This window comes from Trachurus japonicus, chromosome 10, assembly GCF_045865225.1.
Source record: "Trachurus japonicus isolate A0001 chromosome 10, Traja_1.0".
Classification (NCBI taxonomy): Eukaryota; Metazoa; Chordata; class Actinopteri; order Carangiformes; family Carangidae; genus Trachurus; species Trachurus japonicus.
In genome coordinates, this window is record NC_140916.1 from 18,666,180 (window position 1) to 18,679,922 (window position 13,743).

General features: G+C 41.1%; 2 protein-coding genes across 4 annotated transcripts in view; one reads left to right on the plus strand and one right to left on the minus strand.

Annotated features, from left to right (window-relative positions):
- Nucleotides 1–9,590, plus strand: part of kcnip1a (Kv channel interacting protein 1 a) — a 40,971-nt gene extending 31,381 nt beyond the window's left edge. For all 3 annotated transcript variants that reach the window (XM_085789773.1, XM_085789775.1, XM_085789774.1), the window contains 7 exons: nucleotides 5,325–5,449; nucleotides 6,217–6,286; nucleotides 6,484–6,554; nucleotides 6,677–6,784; nucleotides 6,904–7,008; nucleotides 7,362–7,424; nucleotides 7,735–9,590. In XM_085789773.1, coding sequence (XP_085645899.1) covers nucleotides 5,325–5,449; nucleotides 6,217–6,286; nucleotides 6,484–6,554; nucleotides 6,677–6,784; nucleotides 6,904–7,008; nucleotides 7,362–7,424; nucleotides 7,735–7,782 — 590 coding nt within the window. In that variant the 3' untranslated portion in view covers nucleotides 7,783–9,590. The remainder of the gene's footprint in view (nucleotides 1–5,324; nucleotides 5,450–6,216; nucleotides 6,287–6,483; nucleotides 6,555–6,676; nucleotides 6,785–6,903; nucleotides 7,009–7,361; nucleotides 7,425–7,734) is intronic.
- Nucleotides 9,591–10,330: 740 nt separating this feature from the next.
- On the minus strand, nucleotides 10,331–13,632 carry tlx3a (T cell leukemia homeobox 3a). The gene is made up of 3 exons (XM_085789772.1): nucleotides 12,771–13,632; nucleotides 11,501–11,738; nucleotides 10,331–10,862 (listed from the first exon to the last, which is right to left on the minus strand). Exons 1-3 carry the CDS (start codon nucleotides 13,195–13,197, stop codon nucleotides 10,679–10,681), a joined length of 849 nt encoding a protein of 282 aa, XP_085645898.1. The 5' UTR covers nucleotides 13,198–13,632; the 3' UTR covers nucleotides 10,331–10,678.
- Between the last annotated feature and the right edge of the window lie 111 nt (nucleotides 13,633–13,743).

The following is a 13,743-nucleotide window of genomic DNA, read 5'->3' on the forward strand; positions in this document are numbered from 1 at the left end:
GGGAACTAACATTAAATACTGGAGCCAGCAGTAGTTAGGGAGGGAGCTAAGAGTTAAATCCTGTTTCTGGGCTGGAGGAAGCGTGTGTGTGCTTTGATGTGAGAGGTATTTTTTGCGAGTGCCGGCTGGAGAGAGTGACATGCAGTCTTTCTTTGTCGACAGTTCGGGCCACCACTTAATACTCCAGACGAGCTCGGTCACTGAAAGTGAATAGTTTGTGTGACACATGAAAGTGAAGGTTTATGTTGGTTCTTCTAACTCAGGCGCAGGTTAGTTTTCAGAAACATCTCGCATCTCTGTTGACAATGTTAACTCTTGCGAGCTTATCGCGAGCTTAAGGTTGTTTCCTGCAGCAGAATGTCTTGCACGTAGACCTTTACTCACTGTATTCATCTTAAGACCCCTCAAACATCCAAAGTTTTAAATAATACAGGATTAAGACTCCTTCCTCAGCCTCATCCACTCCAGAGTCCATGGATGGATCACTGAATGGAGTTTAAAACGCACAAGAACAGCCCAGTGCCCACGAGCCCACAGAAAAGGAATGAATTAAAGGATTTTATTGCATCTACTTTCTGTATAATTTTGTTTTACATCCAATTTTTAAGACTATAGACCCACTTGTTCCTGTTGGAGGAACAACTTTGTGATCTTTTGATTTTTGATTTTTAAAAAAGGGCCCAGTAATTTATTAACACAACTGGGCCTTGGTGTTTCCAAACAGTGTATGCAGGAAAAAGAACAGTAAACAGGTGAAAGAGCAGTGCTACGTCGTGGCTCAGTGTTTGTCATAGTGTTTGGGCAGAAAAAACAAAGCTTCACTACATCAGTCTGTGACTATACTTGTTCTCAACAGGTCTTTTCATTACATTTATTTCCCCAGATTCTTATCTGAGACCTTTGATATCAACCTTCTGATCTGATCCACGGTACACCTGTAGAAACACATCATTTAAATGTGTTCAAGTAACTATGAACAGCAAAGTTTCCTTCAGCATTTTTGAATTATATCCTAATTACAGAGCTTGTATAACATCTGATTCACAGTCTGCCAGTTGGTCACAGTAAGAGACATCTCAGGGCTCATCATTTGCACGGACACACACTAGCCATACACTTAATCATCCTTAAGAAACAATGTTTACACCACTCAGCATCTCTTTAAGTGTCCTGCAAATTGAATTAAATGCCACTCTTGCCACTTGATTTTAATTTTACGCAGACCTGCTGCTTTAATTCCAGAACGGTAAATAAAGCAAACCTGCAATTGACGACTCTGCTGGAAACCTCCAGATACAGCAGAGCCCCCTGCAGTCTGCAAGTCAGCTCGTTGGGCAATCACAGCTTCTCTCTTGCACTCATGTTAATGAGTGTGAGCTGGTCGCGGTACATGGATACTACGGAAAAATCAAGTGTCATCACCATTTCATAAGCATTAGCCCTGTATAGATATGATTAAATGTATGGGCTAAATCTGACTTAACACATGCAAGCAATTAAATATATAACACATCTTCATTAGATGCCTTGACACATACTGGTGGTCTCTGTGTTGGTTTTTGCTGCCCCCTGCTGGTACTTTGAGATTATAGCAGGTTATATAGTTCCCCATACTCCACTCAATCACATACATACTCCATTATTAATACACAGCGCACAGTGCAGATTATGATGGATCCTGTCATCTCACCAGCTGTATTCATAATTACTGCTTTAGTTAAAATGGTGTTTAAAGTGTAGAGGAAGTCGTATCCAAGGACTTTAGGCATGTTTAGTGAGAAAAGTCACTTTGTGGTAAATTAAGCCTTCTGTTGTCGGGGCAGGGGGGGGCTGTGTGTGTTAATGGGGACAATTAATCAAGTGCTGATCTGCTACTGAACACACACTCACACATACACGTGCACATGTACGCATGCACGTGCATCGAAACAAAACAAACACATACGGTCACACAACAGAAGGTGAGTGCGCTGCGATGTGCTCGAGTTAAAACGCTGCTCCCAAAGAGTGAAGGACACAGTGGCTGTAACACAGAGGTGGGGGTAGGTGGGGGTGGGTGGGGGGAGTTAGTGGGATGGAGCGAAGGTCAGGAGAGGGAGATGCCCCAGGGAACAGAGAGACGGGGGGGATAAAAAGACAGAGATGGAGAGAGGCAGGTGAGTCCTGGTCTCACCGTAGGCGAAAGCTGCATTAAAGGAAAGTTTTCAGGCACGAGAGGAGATGTGTAGAGAGACAATAGGACACTGCAGGTGGAGTCTATAGTCATACATGGTGAGATGATGGAGTTAAAGCTATAAACTAAGGCCAGCAGGAGGAGAGAATTAATCAAAATGGAAAGAGAGGAGCAAAGTGAGAACAGCTTACATGCAGTAGCTATCATTCTGCTGTGCTGTGGGGCCATCAAAATGCTGCACCTACTGGGAGTCATCACAGTGGAGGGTGAGTGAGTACTACAACTACTATCACTGTAATCCAGCACCAACCAAACCAGCACAGTTACTGTAGAGGGATGTTTTCACTCTTGTCTGTCAGCAAACAAAACAAAAGAGGTGGATTATTCAGATATGTCAGATATGTTGAACTTGGACCTGCGACTATAAATTCAGTCATTCATTCAGTAAATGTTGATGCTGTAGGCTGTTCAGTGTTGCTGGAGATTCACGCTCTCAAGTGCTTTAGATTGTCATAACTCCTCCTAACGTGTTTGCTGTGTGAACAGGAGGTCCTCCACTGCTTTTTTCTTAGTCTGTAAATCCACATCTGTTAGTTGACTGCTGTAATACTCAAACACTAGCATTGCCATTGATACAAAGACTGTTGCCATACATTTTATAAATAATACAAAAAATATGTAAATTTACCCAAATACTGCAAAAAATAAGTGAAACCCATGAGGAAAAACTCAGCATATTACTGTAACGGTGCGAAAAGCTAATAAACAGTAACAAATGTCTTAATTTAACAGTTCACCTTTGATTAGTCATTTAGTGATTTACTAATCTACTCACTGATGTTTGTCTGAATATGCTGTACTAATGATTAGTGGCAAGTTCAGCACATTTCCTCATTGTCTCATTATAATGCGTTTAATTAGTTTTAATGCTGTATAGTTTTGCATTCTCGACTGTGTATACTTTATCCTGTTATTACACAAGGAAGCTGAATTTATAAATTACATTTTTGTGTTAGTTGGTAATTGGCTTTTAGCACAAAAGAAAGAAATGCATTTGAAATGATAGTTTTATGACTAACTAACCCTGATTCTCACATACTTACAATATATTATTATTGAATCTATAGAAATTATTCTGTAATTTTTATGTACATACAGTCCTGCTTCAAAATTATGATTTTTTCTCTCCTTACTTTTCTTCTAAAGGTGCCATTGCTCTGTGAGATGTGTGTGTCAAGATTTTCTTTTATGAGCAATGAGCATGCAGGGTGATGGTGCCATCAGAGGACTCTTTATTCTTTAACTTCATAGTTGCATGAGCCCTGAACTGTGTGGGTGTAACAGTATAAGAGAGAAGGTTAAGGTGAATGCACATCACTTCCATGGTTGTGTGTGTGCGTGCGTGTGTGTGTGTGATGTTATGTTAAGCAGCATACAGAATGACCACAGGGAATAGGATGTGAATAATCTCACCTTGAGCATAAGTCTGAATCCCCGCCCTGAACTCTGAAATCTCTGAGTGATGAAACAAATGTGTGTGTGTGTGTGTGTGTGTGTGTGTGTGTGTGTTAGGTAGGGAAACAATATTATAAATTGTAGAGGAGGGACTAATGTTCAACATGATAGAGATGATGCAATAAGCTGTTTGCAACAGTAACAACATTAATCACTGTAATTTCCTTTGTTTATTACGTCTTCAAATTAGTTGTTGCTTGTTTTGTAATTTGATCGCTTTGTGATAACATCATGTACAATGACGCCACAGTGCCACATTTGAACATCATAACTGACACTGTAATTCAACCTCGCCTTTGGCTCCTAAACTGTGATGGCGGCATTTCTGTGCGCAGAAAAAGGCTGCTGATGTATTAAATGGGAACACTGGATACTCCATCTAAAACGACAAGGTTTAATTTAGCGGTGAGACAAAGATGTCTTTGCACAGTAAAAATGCCGACCTGGTACCCATGATTCATCGCTAGAACGGAACTGGGGATGTATTGGTGTAATGAAGCTTCACAAAGCACTAATGGGCTTTACACATAGATAAAAATGTTTCTATTTCAAGACTGTTGATGTTTCAAAACCCTGGATTGCCAAGGACACAGTGAGCCCTGCACCCTGTGACACCCAATTACAGCAGAATGGGAGCCTTTAAAAAAATGATCTGGGACTGTAGCAGCTCCCATTCAAACCACCGCCTGCCCACATTCGCTGATGACAGAGCAATAATCAGTTTACTGATAAAGGATTTTGAAGTAAGCCGTTATAGATCAGACACTGACAGTTCCATCGTAGTGTGATGATTGTAATTTGCTTTTTTATGCTAAAAAGACAGAGGATAATTGTACTTGATCTCGATTCAGGCATTTGGAAAGGAAGTCAGTTCTTACCATTAATTAGAGGTCTACACAGGCAGCAGTCACGTCTTGACACATCAATTTATAAATGTGTCTGCCACTTATTCATAATATTTTTATTTATGTATGATTATTTATTATATATATCTATGGACAGGTTGGGTCAGATGAGTGATGGACAGTCATTATTCTGAAATGGGTGTCATAAAACACAGCATCTTATAACTTAACTATCAGTAAGTCTTTTTTTTTAATCCAGTATTTTACTACTGCACATTCTGACCACTTTATCATATTCAGATTTTTATTACTATAACTGTTAAATTATGCACAGTTATAACAGTATGCATAATTATTACGCTGTAGATTGCTTTGGGGAATGTGTTCATGTAAATGTGTAGATGAGTGTCTAAGAGAGAGTAAACCGGTGTCTTGCATTCAGACCGTCATGTTCACCTATAGACTGTGTGTGTGTGTGTGTGTGTCGGTGGTTTGTCCTCTCTCCCTTCCCCTACAGCAAGGAGGAGAGTAATGAGTTGTTAATGATAGGGCCGGTGAGAGGAGGACAATGGGGCTGTTGGACCGACCTCTACCTTTCTGCACCTCCATCTCTCATCCTCTCTTCTTCTTCTCTTTTTTGGTGGCAATTAATAGCAATCTGTCTTTCCAGAAAGATTTCAGTGTAATTAAAACTTTTTCCTTCTTCGCACCCTATTGGAGGTCGTGTATGAATTCATTTTGAATAATAATCCTGTCTATTCCCCCCTTGTGTTGCGTTTGTGTTTCTTCAGATAAAGCTGACGATGACTTGGAGATGACCATGGTGTGCCATCGGCCTGAGGGCCTGGACCAGCTAGAAGCTCAAACCAACTTCACCAAAAGAGAGCTCCAGGTCCTCTACAGGGGCTTCAAGAATGTAAGTGAGTTTTAAAACAGCTCCACACAAGAAAACGGGTTTGATATTTCCCAGAGACATATACGTACATGTAAAGTAAAGTATCACTGATGCGTATCAGATAGATAGAAACAAGAAAACCAAGAGGTTGGCTTTAAAGACTGAGATAACTGCACTCAAAAATTGTGAATCAATGGAGTTTAAATGGATCAGTGTGAATTTATATTGTTTTAGAAATAGTCTGTGAAGATTATGTTTTCACTGGGGAATAAAAAAATACATTTTGTGAAGAATCAGACTTGATCTGACACACGCTGACGACTTAATGTGTTTTTTTCGTCATATTGTATTAGTATTAGCAGTAGTATGTCTTTCATTGGATTCTGTTAAGATGGCTGCATCACTTTGTTGGTACAGTTCTTGTACTCACTGCTATCTGAATACTTCATAATGTGATCCATGATATACGGTATATAATCAGGGATGTGTAATGATATTGTTTTGCCTGTGTAGCAGCTCTATTATTTAGTGTTACACTGGACAAAAGGTCAGAATTTATAACTGCAATCAGTTGTACTTTAACAGATGAGACAATGCAGGATTTGAGTGGTCTGCAATTACACTGGTCCAAATGAAGTTTCATTGTGAACATTGCTTCACAGATACATGTACTGTGCTTATTATCCCTTACTGTGTCGCCCTCTATAGTCTGTGTGTGGGGTTGGTCCGTCTACTTTATCCATGCTCTCCTCACTCTTTCTGTCTTTTGTCTCCCTCTCTCTTTCCAGGAGTGTCCAAGTGGTGTAGTAAATGAGGAAACCTTCAAGCAAATCTACTCCCAGTTCTTCCCACATGGAGGTACAGAGTGTGTGTGTGTGTGTGTGTGTGTGTGTGTGTGTGTGTGTGTGTGTGTGTGTGTGTGTGTGTGTGTGGGTGTGTGTGTGTGTGTGTGTGTGTGTGTGTGTGTGTGTGTGTGTGTGTGTGTGTTGTAATGGTTGTGTCTAGATCTCATATCTTATTTCTGCTCTGCGTGCAACATTCTTCTTCTCCCATAGATGCCAGCACCTACGCACACTACCTGTTCAACGCATTTGATGCAGCAGATACTGGCTCTATAAAGTTCGAGGTTAGTTTCTAGTTAATTCATTTCCATGTTTCTGAACGTTGACACCCAGGGCTTGAAGACATCTGGTCCATATTATATTTTAGTTTCTGTCTTCTAAACCTTTTCCCTATTCCTCTCTCCAGGACTTTGTCACAGCCCTGTCCATCCTGCTGCGGGGAACCATCACCGAGAAGCTCCAGTGGACGTTTAACCTCTATGATATCAACAGAGATGGATACATCAACAAAGAGGTGTGTATTGGTACCTGTACATGTCTTTTCTTTTACATTTGCAGTTCTACACACCGGAATTGTTTTTTGTATCGTTTTTAATTATCTTTTATTGTTTGAATCTCTGTTCTGTCTGATAGGAGATGACAGACATTGTCAGAGCGATATATGACATGATGGGGAAGTACACCTACCCTGTCCTGAAAAATGACGCACCCAGACAACATGTGGATGCCTTTTTTCAGGTGAAGAAGTCTGAGTTTTTTAATTCATCAAATAAAAATCCAACAACAAACATAGTGTATCACTCAAACACCACAAGCTTAATATTTACGGTATCAGAAAAAAAAGAAGAAATAACTGATCTTTAGCATGATTAATGATGAACACCTTGGTTACACAGGAAATTAAAGAGAAAAAAAAATCCAATAAAAACACAAAAAAAGATGTTTCACTACTGTAAATGATTATTTTTATGAGATGCAGTGTAGAACAAACACTGCAGTGAAAACTGAACAGAAATTGCCACTGATTTTAGGCTGTGTGTATCTCAGTGTCTACGCTACTCAAATGGCTTCATGTATGTGTGTCTCCACAGAAAATGGACAAGAACAGAGATGGTGTTGTCACTCTTGATGAATTCATCCTTTCTTGTCAAGAGGTACTCTTTTTTTTCTTTCTATAATTCTCTCCTCACTGACACAAACATGAAGATCCTTTAAAATAAATGAAGGATGGCCTTGTTTTCTCCTCCTTTCCAAGCCTCACTATGCAGGGTAGTTATTATGACGTTTACAGCCTCTAAACAATGTTGTTATTTCAGTGGATCTGCCTTTGGAGCAAGATTACGGACGGTTTCATCCTGTCTCCATTTTATGGGCTTTCACTGCCCCCTAGTGGCCAGTAGAATGTATTAAATGGTGATTATTGAGATGTGTTTGCTTCTTAATTTCCCTATCTTCTTTGCACAGGATGAAAACATCATGAGGTCTCTGCAGCTCTTTGAAAACGTCATCTAGACGGCGAAGAAGAGCATGACTGCGCAAGAGATGGGAGCACGGACAAGAGAAGAGGAGAAAGAACAAAGAGGAAAGAAAGGAGGAAGAAGTAGAGATGAACATGCACAAAAATATAAACCGCATAGCTTACAATTGATAGGAAACAAAGAGCTTTGTTGCTTTGTGTGTGACGGTTGCCACAAAACTTCATGGGAGGTGTCTTACTGTAAACAAATCCATGGTGACAAAAAAAGCCCAACATCTCTGGATTTGGGAAAACGTCCTTCAGACTTAAACGTTTCATCTGCCGTCATTCATCTCGTCTTCACCCCCCTCAATTGTTGCTGTTGTTACCATTGGTTACCATCATGTTGGACTGTGCGTACTCCATGCCATTATGTAAATACTGGTTCTTTCACATTCGGTCAAATCTTTTACTGAAATATGTACATTTAACCACGTTAACAAGCGGGGCCGGTGTTCATAAGAGCAGCTCGGCAGTCAGATCAAACAAATGCATACTTTGTGCATTAGGGGCTTAAATAAATGCTGCTTTCATCATGAACTTCTATATCAATACAACAACATGAGCAATATCGTGAAGAATGTGAGATGAGAGGCCTACGGCATATCTAACGTATAATGTGCCATAAAATACTTAGCGTCAATGTAGTCACCTTTCTGCTCTAAGTGGCGATATATGGGAGGCGTGGAGTGGGTGTAGCATCTCACACAGCCACCTCATCTGTTTTCAGACACAGGCCTGTAAAGGTTCGCACAGCTGAGCGCGACCACAGCCAGCTCGCGTCTTGCCGCAGTTTGCAACACTCCCCAACCCCCCCCATTAACCCCTACTGTGTGTGTGTGTGTGTGTGTGTGTGTGTGTTTTACAGTGGTGTCAGTCAGTGTTTCAATGTTGTAACGACTCAACTGTAGATATTTAACTCTGGTGTTTGTGGCTTCTTGTCGCCGTCTGGAATCATCCGTGTCTGTCTGTGTGTCTCTGATTCGGACTATCAGTCTTGTCTTTCTGTCGAATTGGATACAAGTGTAATTATTCTACTTGGCATTCATAGTTAAATAGAGTCAGCCAAGAGGTTTACTGCAGTATGGATACTGATAAAGGGATGTGCATGTGTCTTAAGTGTGTGTATTGTGTCCTAGTATAAAGTTGTTAGGTTTTTTTGTTTGCTTTTTTTTTTTTTTTTTTTTGCCTGAATATTATAGTGTCATTTATTCTAGCTTCATCTTGTGGACACAACATTGAGTCCAGCTGAACGGACCGTGTTTCAGCCAGAGAGGAGAGTTTCGTCGTAAATTCTGTTGTGTTGATAACGTCGACTCAGAGCGATCAACCTTTCACTGTGAGGGAGAGACAGACGAGCGGAGCTACAAGCTAGAAGTAGAAGGGGGTTGGGGTGGGTGATGGAAGAAGACAATGATGAGAGAGTAAGAAAGAAGATGAGTGCAAAAGACCCTTTCACTGATTTCTGAAGGAATGGAAGCCATGATTCAAACAAGAGCCATCGTTATGAAGATTGAGCAGGACAAAAAACAACAACAACAACAACACAGATTTTTAAATGATTTGCTGTCATGCCCACTCACTGTGCCACCAATCGTGTGATAAAAGTCCTGGCTGAGATGTGTCGCAGCTCATCTCAAACATACCCAGACACACATCCAGACAGAGTGACGGGACAGGGAGACAAACAGATAGACAGGCATACAGACACACGGACAGCTCAACAATGTCAGAACGAAATAATGTGTGTATTGAAATTGTATAAAATCATTATATTTATCAATAAACTTTTCAAGAAACAAAATGAATTCATGTCTGCTGTATTTTATCTCACCGTTTCTGTTTTTATAGATTCTAATTATTGTGTCTGAAAAACTTAAAATCATTTTTATGTTGCACCATAAAGAGCAGGAGCAAAAAAGGACACAGTAACAGTTTATACTGTTATTTACACATATACAATGAAAGTATAAAAAAAGGGCGGTTGTACATCTGTGACTCTATCCCAAAGGATACGGCCCCTCAAATAAAGCATGATAATATGCATATGAAAAAACTTCACCACCATCACTGGACATGCATCACTCCCTTTATTACCCACCTTATACCTCTCTCCCCACTAATCCTGACATTTATTTTCCTTTTTTATTACCACTCACAATAGCAGTTTTCCCATAATGCAACATTTGGGCATCATTTTTGAGGGGGGCTAAAACAGTGCACCACACCTGTGAATGTGTATGTGCAAGTGTGTGTGGTGGCACATTGTATTTGGAGTGAGGTTAAAGCACCAGAAAACAAGGAAATGAAAACAGCCAGATTTTATCTGTATTTTCTTTTGTATTTTTGGGGATAAAACAGAGCAAGAGATTTATTTAAAACTCGCTGACACATTTTAAACTGTTGTATTGGTGGAGTGTTTGGCTGGTGTGCCTCCCTTAAAAAACAGTGTGTCTCACTGTGGAAAAACTCATGACCTCCCTCGGCTAAATCTTTTTCTCTTATTCTAATAAAAAGAATAAGTACACAAGCATAAGAGGACAATCACAGGGTGACAAGAAATTTTAATGACAAGTTCTGTTTCAGTTCCTCTTTAAATTTGAAAAGTCTCATTGTTCCCGGGTACAGAGTTGCAAGATTTAGTCCAAGAAAGTTCTGTTTCTGCTTCAGCACAGGCGTCACTCACCATCATCTCAGGTCCAGCTTCACAACCATCCACTCTTATGTACTGTGGCCCACTCTTCAGTTTGTCTGGTCCAACACTTATTTATTTCTTCTCCATTGTATGGATCAAAGTAAGTCCCACTGTCCTCATGTAGGCCTAATTGAATTGATTCATCCTCCCTGGGGTCATAGATGATGCTTATTGATTGCAGCCTGGTGTTTTGGTCTCTATTCCCTCTCCTCGGCCCAGGGTTGGAGGTTCTGCAGGGCATACAGGGAGGAGTTATGGGCGCACAGTGGATCCGACACCGCTGATTCGCTGAGGGACTTCTGGAGGGCGGACTGCTGCAGCTGCAGGATGAGACGATTGGCCTGCTGACGCTCCGCCTCCCGCTCCTCGGCCGTCTGTCTCCTGAAATGAGAAGCCAGGAAAGGAATTTTAACATGAAGAGATGAATTATTATTAATAATAAAGAAAGTATGGTTTCATAAGATCAAAGAATAGGAAAAAAGGAAAAGTATGAAATGCATATAGGCTGGTTAAAACAACACAGCAGTGGTGAGTTGTTGGAATAAGAATAAAAGGATTTCTACAGGGCGATGCAGGGAAGGAAATATTGATCTGAAGGAAGAGGAATTCACAAACAAATGAACACTAAATTACAAAAACAAGACAGATGTCTTTGACTTCCTGTAGCCTAATACAATTTTGGAGATAAAAAAAACTCTACTAACAATAATTTAACTTTGACTGGGTCAACCTAAAATGTAGTTTCACTCAAGATTAAAATAAAAATAACAAAAATTATATGAAATTAAATGTCCTATTTTAAGTTGTTGTCCATCCTTTATTTTTTCTTCTGACTACACGGGGTCACTTAACAGGAAATTACGCGCGGCTTCATCCGCAAAACCCCGGGAAAGTTTGCTGGTGGACCAGGACGCTACGGATGAAACTCTTGGTCTGAGGAGGCCACGTCGTGCGTGTTTTCTGTGCGCGTGTGACGGAATGCGGTCATAAATGTGAGTTATGACAACTTTGACACCAACCTCCACTTGGTCCTGCGGTTCTGAAACCAGGTTTTGACCTGTGCGTCTGTCATCTTTAGGCTCTTGGCCAGAGCTGCCCGCTCGGCGCTGGCCAGGTACTTCTGCCGGTGGAAGCGTTTCTCCAGCTCGCAGATCTGAACCCTGGAGAAGGAAGTACGAGGCTTTTTCCGTTTGGGAGGTGTCCGGTTCTGGTACGGGTGTCCTATCCGCCGCGTGACGGCGAACGGCACGAGAGCGGCTGCAGGGAAGAAAGAGAGACACAAACAGTCACACACCGGTGAGTGGAAGACGACATTTTCACCCAACAGACTAATTCACTCCCCACTCTGTATGGAAATTCAAGAGCATATATCACAGATATCTGCCCTGTTTGACAAGAATCCCCTGTTTAGACTGTGGAGGCCATATGTGAAGTATGGGAGAGGGGATTAATAGTGAAAGATGAGTCTGGACAAAGTATTGGAAACAGTACACCTAAAATAAATAATACTCATCTCATAGTTGTTTTGAATTTAATAGATAATATGACACTGTTAATAACAGAGAGGAGAGCAGGTCTGTTGGCCTATTTATCTGTTATTTACACATATAGTGTTATAGGCCTTTTGTCAATAAAGGCTCCTATTAGTCTTAAATAAAGACAGAGAAATGTTTAAAACCAAATCTAACGCGGTTAATCCACACGTAAACGCTCTCTCTTAAAAAAAAAAATACAGAGAATTTATCACACTGTTCGTTATTATATTCTATATATTATACTGATTACATTTTAAAAAAATATTTCCTCTATAATTAATGAGTAGGTTAAAATTTAAATGATTTATTTGCGTAATAACTTATCTTATTCTTATTTAGCCTTTTACTAATTTTTATTGTTCATTTTCACTACAGCATTATAACAAGAGCATAGTGATGCTGTTTGGTTCTTTAAAACAAAGCCTAGACAGTATAGCTGTGTTTATATTGTGATGACATGAAAGACTGAAATCCTAAAACTGCACTCAAGCCAGAGACAGAGCGTTTGATACTTATCTATAAATACAGGCCTATATAAACTGTTTAAAAATATATGTTGAACTTGTTGTGTGTTTTCATCTGCTTTAATCTATTTAAATAATTAAAGTGAGAGCGTTTGAGTTGGCTGTAAATGGCTTTTACAATTGTGTGGCACAGGTGTTTGATGTTTGAAATGCTCCAGCAGCAGTTACTAACGTTTTAAACACAATCAAATATTAATGAGGGAGCCCATTAGGTCGAACAGCTGGCCTACCTGATATTCTGTCCTTGGCGAACCTGTTTCCTATCCACGGGAAGCACAGTCCTCCAAACCCAGGGACAGCGCCCTGGACGGGAGTCGGGGGTCCCGGAGCTGCCACGGGTCTGTGGGCCGGGACTCGAATCACTCCCCGGCTGCCCAGACTTCTGCTTTCCCCGTATGAACCTGAAGCCTCCACCGGAGGCATTATACCGGAGAGGGAGATAGACAGCGCGGTGTAGGAGGGCGCGCTGGCCCCGGTCGGGCTTCCTAAGCTGTAATAACCGTCCCCGCTGCTTAAATCTGATCCACTTTGTCTTCCAGCCGTGCGCCCGCTCTCTGGCTCTGTACCGGCTCCCAAGATCTGGTCGATGCCGAAGCTGATGGGCTCGTGATGGGCCGGCTTGGGAGGAGGGCTCGGCGCGCTGGGTGCTTGCTCCATTCCCGTATAAGCTCTTCCGCGAAAAAAGAAATTAGAATAAAACTGAAGAGGATGTTTTCAGTCGGATTCACAGCAGGGTCAAACTGTACCAAAAGTCATCGCCAGTAGTGTCTCCATCGCTGTCCAACCGTCTTCCCAGAATCCAGCGCGTCCTCGTTGTCTCTAACAGGCCTCCTTCAGAGGACTGGGTCCTCTTTCCAGGCTGTGCTGAAAGTTTGATGGGCGTTTGGAGAGATGTGACGCTCTGTCCTCCTCTCAGCGCGTCAAAACGCTCTGTCTAGCAGCTCCGTCCTCCTCTATCCTTCTCCACCTTTCATTGGCTGGCAGCAGAATGACTGATTGAATGTTAATGGTGGGTAGGCCCAGGATTTGGCACAATAATCAAGATTTCCCATAACCACGGGCGTCAGCTTGTTATACATATATGGCAAAAAATGGCATCTTCAGTATTGGATGTTGTCCCTTTTTCCTCTATCATTATAATGAAGAGTAAAGAGCCAACGGCAACTTCATGGAAATTTATGTGGCATAAAAAAAAAAAGAAAT

Bases quoted from the DNA above. Each gene is read 5' to 3' on its own strand.
- tlx3a (XM_085789772.1), bottom strand. From the start codon at position 13,197: ATGGAGCAAGCACCCAGCGCGCCGAGCCCTCCTCCCAAGCCGGCCCAT. The intron at 11,739-12,770 runs GTAGGCCAGCTG...TCTTCCCTGCAG, and splicing joins CGCCAAGGACAGAATATCAG to CCGCTCTCGTGCCGTTCGCC. The intron at 10,863-11,500 runs GTTGGTGTCAAA...TTCTCATTTCAG, and splicing joins AACCGCAGGACCAAGTGGAG to GAGACAGACGGCCGAGGAGC.